General features: G+C 40.7%; 1 protein-coding gene across 2 annotated transcripts in view; it reads right to left on the reverse strand.

Annotated features, from left to right (window-relative positions):
- Positions 1–12,540, reverse strand: part of LOC120788730 (protein EFR3 homolog B) — a 28,177-nt gene that overhangs the window by 14,211 nt on the left and 1,426 nt on the right. The window contains exons 1-4 of one of the 2 annotated variants that reach the window (XM_040124773.1): positions 10,529–10,637; positions 3,626–3,702; positions 1,528–1,655; positions 572–722 (exon numbers count right to left, since the gene is read on the reverse strand). In XM_040124773.1, the coding sequence (XP_039980707.1) occupies positions 572–722; positions 1,528–1,655; positions 3,626–3,702; positions 10,529–10,535 (363 nt within the window). In that variant the 5' untranslated portion in view covers positions 10,536–10,637. Of the gene's footprint in view, positions 1–571; positions 723–1,527; positions 1,656–3,625; positions 3,703–10,528; positions 10,638–12,540 lie in introns of those variants that run through there. The other variant, XM_040124772.1, reaches the window with a different exon arrangement.

Genomic DNA, 12,540 nt, shown 5'->3' on the forward strand with positions numbered 1-12,540 from the left:
GGCCGACAGCGCTGATAGCTACTCCCCACATCAGAGGATACTCATAACTCCCACCCCCTCTGCCCACTACTCTCTCGCTGTGCGCATTCTCAAATACTAATGCAGTATTCCTCTCAAGGTTAGTGTCTTTTACTTTGTGCCATCACATCAGGAAAGCAAATGCACCCTGTCAACTTTTGATTAGATAATACCTCTAAATCCACTGAAATGGGTAGAATTTGATGCGGCAGAAAAGCTTAGAAACTAAGGCACATTAAACACATTAGTGACCAACAGTTTGAGGATGTGGGTATTTATATCAGTAAAACAATCTGTCTTAGCTTTTAAATATTCACATTGAGTTAAAAGAAGAAAATATCTGCAATTGAAAATAGTAATAGTTATTCTTGCACAAAGCGATATAGTACTTGAACAGCAGCCAAACAAAATGCAAAATGCTTATCATAAAGGAGGAATTGAGCTACAAGTTTTATTATGTGCATGATTTTCTTTGTTTGGTTGTTTCATATCTGCAAAACTATAAACCCAGTGATGAACTCTTTAAACTAGTAATCTAATCCTGGACACTCACCGAGTTGGTTCCTAGTATCTGTAGGTTGGGTTTGTCTGACTCTAGCAGCTTGCGCACCATCTTAAGAAAGCTCTCCACAAACAGGTTGATGCTCTGACAGTGGCAGGCCATCAGCAGCTGGTCCAGGGCTTCCATGGCTATGCACACATACCTGAAGAGGAGAAGTGAGACACAGGGACATCTGAATTAGACCATCGACCGTGTAGGCAAATATAATCTGTGTCTGGATATCTTGTATGGACAATAAAATAAACGGATGTATTCTAAATGGCTAACTGCACACAGGAACCGAGATTAAGTGTGATAAAATCAGCCAGAAAATCTCTAGAGACTCACATATTACACAGATTTCGGAGGGAGAATGAAGTGTAGATGTAATCTGTACAGGCTATTTGCATTGGCAAGAAGCAACACAGGGCATAATAGTCATGAGTCATGGAAGTCAACAACTTTTGAGGCATTTAAAGTAAGCGCAGACTGTACAGAAACATCCCTGTCGATGACCCTACTCCAGCCATGTTCTCCCCGCCGACTTGGCTGTGCTTTGCATGCAGTGCCCAATAAACAATTACTGATTATTAAGAATTAAGAACACATACATTTCATACTTGTTGGAAAATGTGTCCATATTGCATGTGGAATAAATTTGGTATGTGTCCTTCTAGATAGACCTGTAAAGGGGATCTTTAAAGCACAATCTTAAGCTCTTTGATGGACTGTCACTGTAAATCTCTGTGATGAAAGGCTATTAAAAGGACCACTTTTCCCATAACTTCATAGCAAGACAACCTCAAATTCTTCCCAGAATTTTAATGTATTAACTTTAATTGTGCTGAATCTAAAATCACTGAAGTTAATGTTTGGAAGAATAACAATATTTGTCAGGGCAGAGAATGATCAGCTAAAAATGTTTTTCTAGAGGCTACTCTGAATGGCATTTGACTGGTGATGCTCACCCGTATCTGTGTCGGGCCACATCCCTTGACAATCTCTCAGACAGGTAAGCGCCGATGCGGTCGAGCTTCTCTGGAGCTGACAGGGCGTAGAATGTCAGCTTCTCCATGTTGGCTTTCACCAGCCCATCCTAGGACGGTGACGGAGGGAGAGGAGGAAAGAAGGAAAGAGAAAAAGAAGACACTAAAGATAGGTTTTAGGGTCTCACCCACATGTAATATTTCAATACACATCTCTGAGCTCATGCAGTTATGTGTATACTGTAGTGTGTAATTCTCCTCAAAACCCAAATTTTAAGAGTATAACTAGATCACTGTGTTTATCCTCCTACTTTCCCCCGTGACCTACTTCATTGTTCTTCAGTTTGGTCAGGGGGGAGGAGAGAGCTAAAAACATCTATAGTCCATTGAGATCCCTCTACGTTCAGACAAGAGCTGAAATGGGCAGTCAATGAAGTAGCACTCACCGAACTGAACAGAAATTCAGGTTAAAACTTAAACACAATGGTTAGACTACAAAGTTATGATGGAGGACTGGTAGAATTTAATAGTTACACACTCCAGTATAAAGCTTTGCAAGGCAACGTGACTCCAAAAATAACTGTGATACATGGACAGAAAATCATTCATCATTTACAAAAAAAAAAAAAAAAAAACCCAGCATACCAAATCATTTTTTCCACTTATGACACATTGGAGGCAAAAAGCATAAAAAGTAACAATCAGCAAAGAATGTATGAGCAATAACCATAAGCCCCTTTAACACAGTCCACTGAACGGAAACATTATGTGACCAAGCCTTTATATAGTAGGAAAAGCACAGGTGTTACAAATAACATTATTGATGCATTGCTGCATTTAATTGAAGATTTTCCAGATGGCATGGCTTCCTGGTGCAAATAAGGCCTGAAATAAGGCTACTCATTGATGTCATGTTGCACCTGTGCTTTCCAGCTATGACAGGTCAGAGTGTCTGCTGTGAAAAAGGCCTATACCTCTAGTCAGAGGGTTATTATAGAGATCAGCACAGGGCTGGCTCTGCTTTTGTCTGCCTCTTCAAAACATCCTGTGGCTGGAAGCCATAATCAATCACACAGGCGAGAATATGGCAGCTGACAACGAAACAACGCCCCCTAGCTGAAAAAGCTGATATTGGATTTGTGGTAAATATAGTGAGTCATTTTGTAGTCCTGCAGACTTTATAGGCTTATGTCGGCTGTAAACAGAGTAAATCAACGTATGTCTGAGAGATTCTTTGTAGTCTCTTCCCTGCTGGTAAACCCCAGTAATAGAATTTCAACTAAGAATGTACTGTCCTGTACTGTGGGGGCGTTTTGAGTGAACAGACACATGCAGCAAATACAACCTATATTTAACCACCTTACTACCAATTATGTGGGAGAAAAACTGGAATACAGTGAATGTGTACACACACACACGCACACACTCCCACATGCGTTCACAGTGTGAGGCAATTTTGAGTAAATGTTATCAGACAGCTTCATTATTCCCAAACTGCACACATACACAGAAAAAGGTCTGTGTGTACTACTAGATCTGACAGGTAAAGTGGGTTACTGCATCAGCACAGAGGCACTTATGAAAAGTTTCCTCTGCAACCAATGGGCTCCTTCTTCTCCACTCAAATTAATTCTCTTTATGAGTCATCTGAATCAGATCTCCGTTAATCAGAGGAAGTGGTAGTGAAGATGAGGTCTGTGGTTCGACACCGACAGCTTTAAAGAATACAATTATGTATGGAGACGGTGCAAAGGTTTCTCCTACCTCACTCTTCCTAAATTTAAGAAGTTATCATAACACTGTGTTTATATTTTCCTACTTAGGAACTACAGATTGAAAGCTACCAGCGATATTGTCTTGTCTAAATTTTACCTGATAACTAAACTAAATAAACTAATCTTCATGAAGGCACAGTACCCTGTTAGGATAACAACCGCTGTTACCCACAATTCAGCAAGTGCATTAGTAAACTCCATTTGATTTCTATGGATAATCATGTAGAAGCCAGGGAAATGGTTATCAAAAAACAGCAAGACACAGGATTTCTAGAGAAACAGAAAGTGCCACTTGAGCTTCTCACCTCTGGGTCTTCTGGGAAGATGTTGTCTACCAGTCTCTTGTACCGAGGCCTGAGTGCCCCGCAACAACCACAAACCCCTGAGGAAGATAAGAGATGGGGAGAGAGGAGGGAGAGAAACAAAGAGGGAGAGAAAGACGGTCAGTTAGCCTTCTACAGTATGATGGACAGAAATGCAATTAAAACAAAAAGAAAAAAAAAACAAGTAAACACCTCTTATTTTATTGTCCCTTCTCTGTTGTAGCACTATTTGTCTATTCTGTGTAATTCCGTGTAAATGAAAGAACACAGAGCCAAAGTAATAAGGTATGTCTTAAAGCAGCCACTTTTTCGAGAGGTAAGATTACAGACACTACATACTGTAGGCAGGGTTAAAATTGCTATGTAGCGAGTGGTAGTTTTGGCACGTACTACACATTCAGTGAACATTGGGCTACTAATCAGCCAATAATGACTTTACATTAAAAACATACTGTACCTGCACAGAGGCCATGGTGGAAAATTAATGATGAAAAGAAATAAATCATACTATGTTAAATTGACTGTCTGCAAGGAAAAAACAGAGCTGTAGCTAATAAAATAGTAATGGGTAAGCTAACAAGCTACAATTAACAGTCTTTTCACTATTATTGATGAGACCTAATTGGAGTGGTACACTTCAAATTGGCCATTCATTTTATCATGTGCAGCTGTGTCTAGCCCGCTGTGACAGGTAAAAATGATCAGCCGAACTGATGAATATGGAAAGACAAGACAGATCGAAAGAACTCTATTCATAGCTTCAATCGAATCAGGACAAAAAGCATCAACATGCATCCGTAAAACTCCATAGTCAAATACCGTGTAAGAACAGAGCTGCCAAATGTTGACCACCAATGTCAGTACTGGCATGATGCCATCATTCAAACTACTGAGTCCAAGAATAAAACATGTAGAAACGTTCATGTTTATTGGGCTTCTGCTAAAAAGAAGTTTGGTTTGCACTTCGAAAGTTCGTCTGCACTGTTGTAAAATAACAGCCTTTATTTCTCCACACAAACCCATGCTAAGTGAATGTATCCTGTGAAAAGACAGTTGTGGAAGGCTGCATATGGAAAGAATGTGGTCACAAGACAATTACAGTCCCAACAATGCCACTCAGATGATAATACCTACTCAACCACATAAGGCACAGACGTACACACACTGTCTCTCTTTCTCTCAGTGCAATTAAGACAGCATTGGAGAGAAAAGGGCAACACACTCATGAGTGGTTTTTCTGACTTTGCACTGAGGAGAAAGCAAGGCAGCCAGCAAGAGCTGGATTCTGATTGGTTGAGGGAATTCAGCAGTGGTGAGTCATAAGGGGACCCTGGGAGAATGAAGAAAAAACAAAGAAAAAGAAAAGGAACTTTAAAAGAAAAAAAACAAAAAAAAACCAAATGAATCTTTCAACCTTTCACACAGCTCTCCACAACGATTATTATATTCCTGCATTCACCAAACGAATATATGAGGTTAGGAGTCACAAAAGGTTATGCAAAAAAGTAGGTCATTTATGCTGTCAGCAATTCAGTCAAGTTCAACGAATGATTTGATAGCCTGACACTTCAAACAAAAACAGGACACATTTAGTGTGTGACAGACAAAAGCAAAATAATCTGCAAAGGAACAGCTTTTCTTCTGTCCTTCCTTCCTTCCTTCCTTCCTCACTCCCAACATCATTTTCCTTCATTCTATTCCCCCAACGAAAAAAAGGTTTCATTATTCATTATTTTAGGTTGCTCTTACACAGATTGAAGCTTTATTCGCTGATGTGGCACTAAAACTTCACTTTGAGAGCATACCAGGCCAGATATTAACATGATTACCAGCCACCCCTCACTCACAATCCACTATCCATTACACTGTAGATTCTCCCTTGACTCATGACACCAAGACAATATATTTAATCTTTTTAATGCACTACCATAAATGTATAAGAACTCTTTAACCAACCAACACAGCCAGCGACAAGCCTTGTGTCTTGTGATCAACACACTGTTCACACTATGAGACACCAAGCCTCCCTGCTACATATCCCATATCACAGAATTATATTCTCAATATAAAATGGACCAACGTGGCAGCAGCCACGTGCCAGACTCACCATGATGGAGGCATACCACGTGCCTGACTCACCATTGTGCATACACACCACTGCACAAGACAAGCAACAATCAAGTTTCATGTGCAATACAGTTAATTTCCCAATGATACAGAACTATACTAAATAATGAAACAGAAACAAATGTGAACACAGGACACTTGAAATAATGGAAGCCTGCGGAACAACAACATAAACGCATTTCCGGGGACTTGCAGTACAAAAAAACCCCACAAAACATTATATTAGGGCTGCAACTAACAGTATTTTCATTATTGACTAATCTGATGTTTATTTTCAGGATGAAGTGATAAATCATTGAAATCGATAAAATGTCAGAATGAAAATAAATCACAATTTCCCAAATTGCTTGTTGCTTTGTCGACCAACAGTCCTAAACTAAAAAGTATTCAGTTTACTATCACAAAAAGACAAATAACAGCAAATACTCACACATGAGAAGTCAGAGCCTGCAGCCTGCATTTTTTTGGCATTATTGCTTAAAAATGAATTCAATCATTAATCTGTCATCAAAATATTTACTGATAAATTTCTGCTTAAAGACTAAACAATTTATCGACCAATTGTTTCAGCTCTATATTATACTACCAGAATGTCATCACCAGTTCATCGTTTGTTAATATTTCGCTTGATTCACCCCCAAATTCTCAAATCTATAATGAGGAACACAGTTATAAACTATGTCAGTGTTATTAAGGGAAATATTCAATGTCACGCAAAGGTAATTATTTCAAATTAACACAGCATTAGTTGAGCGTTTGAGTTCTGTAAGTGTGGAGACCGTCCTCAAGCAATACAATTCCCTCTTCTGGGCTAAGTTCCCTACATTCACGAGCTATGTTATCAGTGTCCTACACCTGGGAGGAGGGGAGTTAGTGCAGGCAGGATGTCCTTGAAAAGCCTTTTAATAGAATAAAAGGCATCTTTACTGTCTTAACTACTTAAAGGCCCCTCTGTTTCAAGGCTTCTGTCGGCTCTTTAAAAGTTCTGCTGAACTCTGTAGCAGGAGCTGTGCTGGTGCTCAGGCTTATCTCTGAGAGCTGTGTGTCTATTCATAGCAGTGCTCCTCTCTCCTCCATCACTTCAAACACTAATGAGGCCTTTGCACCGCTCTCTCCCTCCTTCCCTTCCTCCTGCATCCACCCAACCTCCCTCTACCTCCTTCAGTCATCTTCGCCATATCAGCCTGGGGCCTGAGAGTAGGAGTCGCCGCTGAATTAATGAAAATACAGCAGGTCCCAAGTGTAGAAAGGAAAAGGTGGAGGACAAATAGAGACTGGCAGAGACACAGCCAGGGAAAGAGTAAAAGATGGAGACATAGATGGAAGTCTGATGGGGGAAGTGGATTGAATGAGTCACAGCTTAGTGGTACTTATTGCATCTTCTCTGTCCAGTTAAAATCCAGCCTGTCCTCTCTGTCAGCAGTAGAGGAAGGATTTTTTTTGAGAGGAGCAGAGAGATAACACAGGGAGAGTTGTTTTACAGGGAAAACTTCATATTGCTATTGATCCAAACATCCTCAAAATTTTTTAATAGCTCTGTGAGTGTAGCAATTTCTATATCATTTCCTACACCTGTGGATCAGTGCAAGCATATGCACCTCTACTGCAATTAGTTATAAGCAAGTTATCTTTTCAGGCAACATCCTATATGTTTCCTTTTACTAGTGTGCTGCCATCGCAGGTAGGCCAACGGCACGAAAGATCTGAACAGTTGGTTTTTTTTTTGTTTTTTTCTGACAAAGCTATTTCAGCCCCAGGCAGAAAAGTAGTCTCTACATCTCAAGAAACACTCAATGTGTGAGGTGGCACGGTACACCTACTGGTCACTACAACACTGACTACAACTGCCACATTTTAAAACACTCACATATCCTGCTTCCAGCATGCCTTTAACTTCAAAATCTAGAGAATTGCATGCAGTTTCAGAGTTGTATTCAGTTTGTGTAAAATAAATAAATAAATAAGCAGAGTTGTTTTGTGTCTAGTGTTGGTAACGGTGGGTTAGTGTGGAAAAAGCAAAGCGAGAGCAACAAAGTGGGTGGACAGGAATTTGGAAGACAGCGGTGAAAAGTGCACATAGCAGGGGATCGCACGACATCCACCCACTCTGCATGGCAAACTGACAACACATTAAGGGGCTGGAAACTGAGCTCCTCCACACCTCTATACACACTCGCACATAAACCCACACACAAACATGCACACACACACTTTGAGGAGCATTAAACTGAGGAACAATGAATTGCTGGTTGTTGGTAGACAGAACAAGATAATAAAGAGAAGGAAGACATCTCTCCAACCTGGTGCACCAAAGTCGGGGAACTCTGGTCTCTGTAATATCTACTAATTTCACTGATTTGATGCTAAGCTACACATCTATGCAGGATCAACTTATGTGCGCATATGTCTACAGATGAGGGGTCTCCACCCCTCAAACCACCAAAGCAAGTAGCCAGCCAATCACAAACCTATTTTTATCCCTGTAACAATGGGTTGGTACATTAACAGATTACACTCTCCATTTCCCCCAGGATGTTAGCTTAACATTTCCACATTAGGGTGAGAGAGAGACAGATTGGGGAGAAAAAACTGCATGCTGAAGTGGTAAAAATAGGGGCAAACAAAAAAGACATAGCTCTGATAGAAATGTTTGTGCTTAATCATATATATAAAAATAAAAAAAAAATTCTCCAGGCACATACTCTTACACTGTCAAGTGTCGATAGGACTACTGCACACCTCTGCACTGAACACTAGCAAACCGCAAATCAAAAAGTTCAACCTCACCACAAGATGAAGGTGCATTAACATCTTAAACAAAAGGAACTTGTCTGCAGGACTATAATAGTCAAATTAATATCACACACACACACACACACACACACACACACACACACACACACACACACACACACACACACACACACACACACACACACACACGGTAGGAGTGTGACAAGCAGCCCATCGCATTTCGCAGTATCATATCTGCACCTGCTGTTCATAAGCTGCTCTGTTGTGCCCAAAGTCACGTGGTTGACAAGAGAGATCAAATATAGTCCTAACACCCCGCAAGAATATCAAACACATTTTGGATCTGTGTTTGTATATTTGTGAGAGAGAGAAAGAGAAACAGGGAGGCAGAACTGTGAATACACATTTAGACCCCACATTCCACCTGGGGTCATGCACAGCACTGGTTTAACAGGCCACACTCACAACCACATACACAAACATACTCAGCAGCAATCTTCTGTAAGCTGTATACCTGTGAAAAATACATGACTCTTGTCACGATTGGTCACAAAGCATGTTACCCTTCAGGGGTGTTATTACATAATTGGGAGGGGGGAGACAGACCAAGTCCTGCTATTTTTACATCAGCAAACAAGGAGGGACAGAACATCTTTAAACATAATCTATAAACACACAGAGTGCAAGATGAGGCGAGGAGAGTGTCAGCAAATAATGAGCAGGACTGATTCAACAGCCTACTAATATGCACACAAGCTGTCACTCAGTGAGTTTGGGAAATCTGTATAGCAGATGAGGAGAGAGGGTGAGCTACACGGAGAAGAGGCTGATAGCACCAGGGAGAAATGAGAATTGTTGTCACTAAGGCATGCAGAGAAGGACAGCTATTCAAATTCACTTCTCTCTGTCACGACGACTCCTGTCTTTTGAGAACGTATCTTCGGGGTATTGACACTTTGCAGATGCATATGTACAGTATATACATTTTTTTCAACCATCAATCCATGTACACAGTGTCAGATTCAAAGCAAACATTTCGATCCAGTGTGGGTGGCAGCGAACACAGCTGGTATTATGCGACCAGCAATCTGATGTACAGACCCGGCTGCCAAAAAATCCTCGTGACACAATGCCAATCTGACACACCATGAATCACTGTCAAACAACCACTGAAACTAGGCTATGAGGGTCTCAAGCCCAGAGAACCATTTCCACATAGTAGCTCACCAGTGCCGTGCGCAGTGAAGCCAAACTGAGCTTGATCTTCCAGTGTGCACTGTCTGTGTTGATAATTCATAAGCCTACTAACTGAAGCCTTTTTCCATCAATAGTCTGCAAACTCAAAGCAAAGCTGCCTACATTTTTAATGACTGCTAATCAATGAACCAAATATCAACATGTCCCGGTGACACCGGAGCGACAGTAAACGACAACATTTCACCAAGGGCATTGTCTCCTGATCTGAAAATTTGTCAGAAAAGTATCCCGAGCTTTAACTTTTAACTGCACATATACTGCTTTTCTTGTTTTAAAAGGAAGCATGAATTTATCATATGCTACCTAAAACACTGAAGAATCATGAAAACCAGTAAAGGATAGCATGAAAATTAAACATCCATACTGTATGCTCGACAACATCTCACACAGACAACTACAACAGTAAGCTGACTATGTTGTAAGTGCAGAGAACCCTATGTTACCAACTTATATATGACATAAGGAAACAATGCAAGTAAAAAGTGTCTATTACCGAAAATAAACATCTTGAAAGTGGCGTCTCCTTGTAAGCTAATACTGTAATTTAACAGAGATTATCCTCATAAGAGACTAAGTTCCCACAATGCGCTTTGAGGAGACGTTAACACTGGTGTGACAGTTGCAGTCTATCACAAGAAAGCTAAGAGGAAACATGTTTGTAGAATGTAGGAAAACAGGCTGAACGCTGGATGATTCACATTACTCACATGCTTACGCACACAAATTCACAACGGAGGGATGACTTACCGTACATCAATCGTTATGTTGGAGTCTCTCACTGCAGACGCCTATGTTTCCTTAATGCAGCTTTAGTCGCTCTTACAGACACACTGCTGTGCCAAGAGGCACTGAACACGCACACACGCACACACCGCTCACTCTGGGATAAATGCCTGCACGTGTGCTTGAAGCTAAAAGGAATATGAATGCGCACCGTGATTGGTGCAGAGTCTGGCTCGATGAAATGAATTACACACTCTCCCTGCTGAGAAGACACACACACACGCGCGCGCGCACACACACATCGGCATATACATGCGCGCACGGAAGGGGGCTGAGAGGCAACGTCAGAGAGAAGCGTGCCGTGATGACCTTGGATTTTCCTGTTTGTCTTCTGCAACAGTGCTCCTTCTCAAGGGGGTAGTGCAGACTTCATATGCAGGCGCACATACAAACAAGGGGGTGGTCAATAAGAGAGAAATATGCACCACAGGGATAGAAAGGAAGAAGACCTAACACCCACGCAATCTTCCTTCCCTCTCTCCCCACCCCCTGCCAGCATCATTCTTTCCCTCCTCTCCATCATTAATCTTCCCATGCCTCCTCCTTTACTTACTTTTGGTTTTTCCTTTCCTTATGACACTTTCTGCTACATTTAAATCCATTTAATAGCCTGCCATCAAAATGCCTATCTTTAATTCCTTCTTTATTTTGTCAAGAATGGAAGTAAACTTTTTCCTCTATCAGCCACAGTGGCTGGTGGCAACCTCAAGTATGCCAGCCTCTCAGTTTTTAATCAGTTACCTTTTTAATGCAGAAAAATTGCTGAAAATGTGTGATTATATAACCATGTTTACTGGTACTTACATTTTTAAAAAGCTGTGGAAAAACTGCAAAATTGTGAAATACTATCGTTTTCAGGGTGTCACTGTTTACTCATTCTCCTCCAGGTTTAATTTTCTAAACCCACAGTGTATAAACACAAGGCTGTCGAGCAGCTGGCTCACATCTCTGGGACGACAGGGCTTCTCACCTGCGCAACGACAAATGCATCACATAAGCAGAGCTTTGAAATCAACTCATGCGTTTATCTACATTATCACACGGCAATAACTATGACAAACATAAAAACCAGCTATGATGTTCACATAATTGGCTGTAATGGACGAATTTGCAATGACACCTGAAATCCCATGATGCTGAAGCATCCTTGTAAAGCATGAAGAATTGCTTGAAATGTAATTTATGCCTACTCAATGTTTTCAGTTCACAGTTTTCCATTATTCCCATAACCTATTAATAGGTAACATGGCATGAATTTTCAAGACTGACCATCAGCACAACAATCAGCTTTTTGGAAAAATCTAGTCTCACAGTGAGAAAGCTAAGATCCTTTATAAAGTGCTCAGTTGTCAATGATTGAAGGAGGAGAAGAGAATGGGTTACATCAGGACTGGTTCAATGAATTTAAAATGGTGGTAAATTGTTCTCACTTGGGCAACTAATAAAAACAGATTTAAACATACCTGCCGGTGTTTAGGCTGCAGCCTTGTATAGAATGACACTATCGTCCACTGCATTTCGGAGCTCGGATCAGGTTAAGTAAAGATACTTTATTAAGCTTCATCAGGAGAAATTTATCTTTACAGTTACTGTAATTTGTTTTAGTAATTCACTTGGGTTGGATAACAGGGTCACTTTGCTTGAATAATTGGCATCATGCACAATCAACCTTTGTTTTCTTTGTTCTTGCATGCCAGCAGTTCTGAACCAACATTCCCTGTAGAGCCACAGTGCATGCCAAGGAGAACATTATATTAATGTAAGATTTTTTTGAATCAGTCAAGATTAAGGCTGAAAGCAATTAAATATGACCCAGACTGAAAATAAATGAGCATTCCTTTTAATTAGTCTAAAACATTCAACAGCAACCTGTGCTAAATACCGATCACACCCAGTGCTCCTTTCGGTGGTTGCCTACTCAAGTGCTCAAGTATCCGCAACAAACTATTAAACAAGGTCAATCAATTTCAGCTTAT

The sequence above is a fragment of the Xiphias gladius genome, chromosome 4, assembly GCF_016859285.1.
Source record: "Xiphias gladius isolate SHS-SW01 ecotype Sanya breed wild chromosome 4, ASM1685928v1, whole genome shotgun sequence".
Lineage (NCBI taxonomy): Eukaryota > Metazoa > Chordata > Actinopteri > Istiophoriformes > Xiphiidae > Xiphias > Xiphias gladius.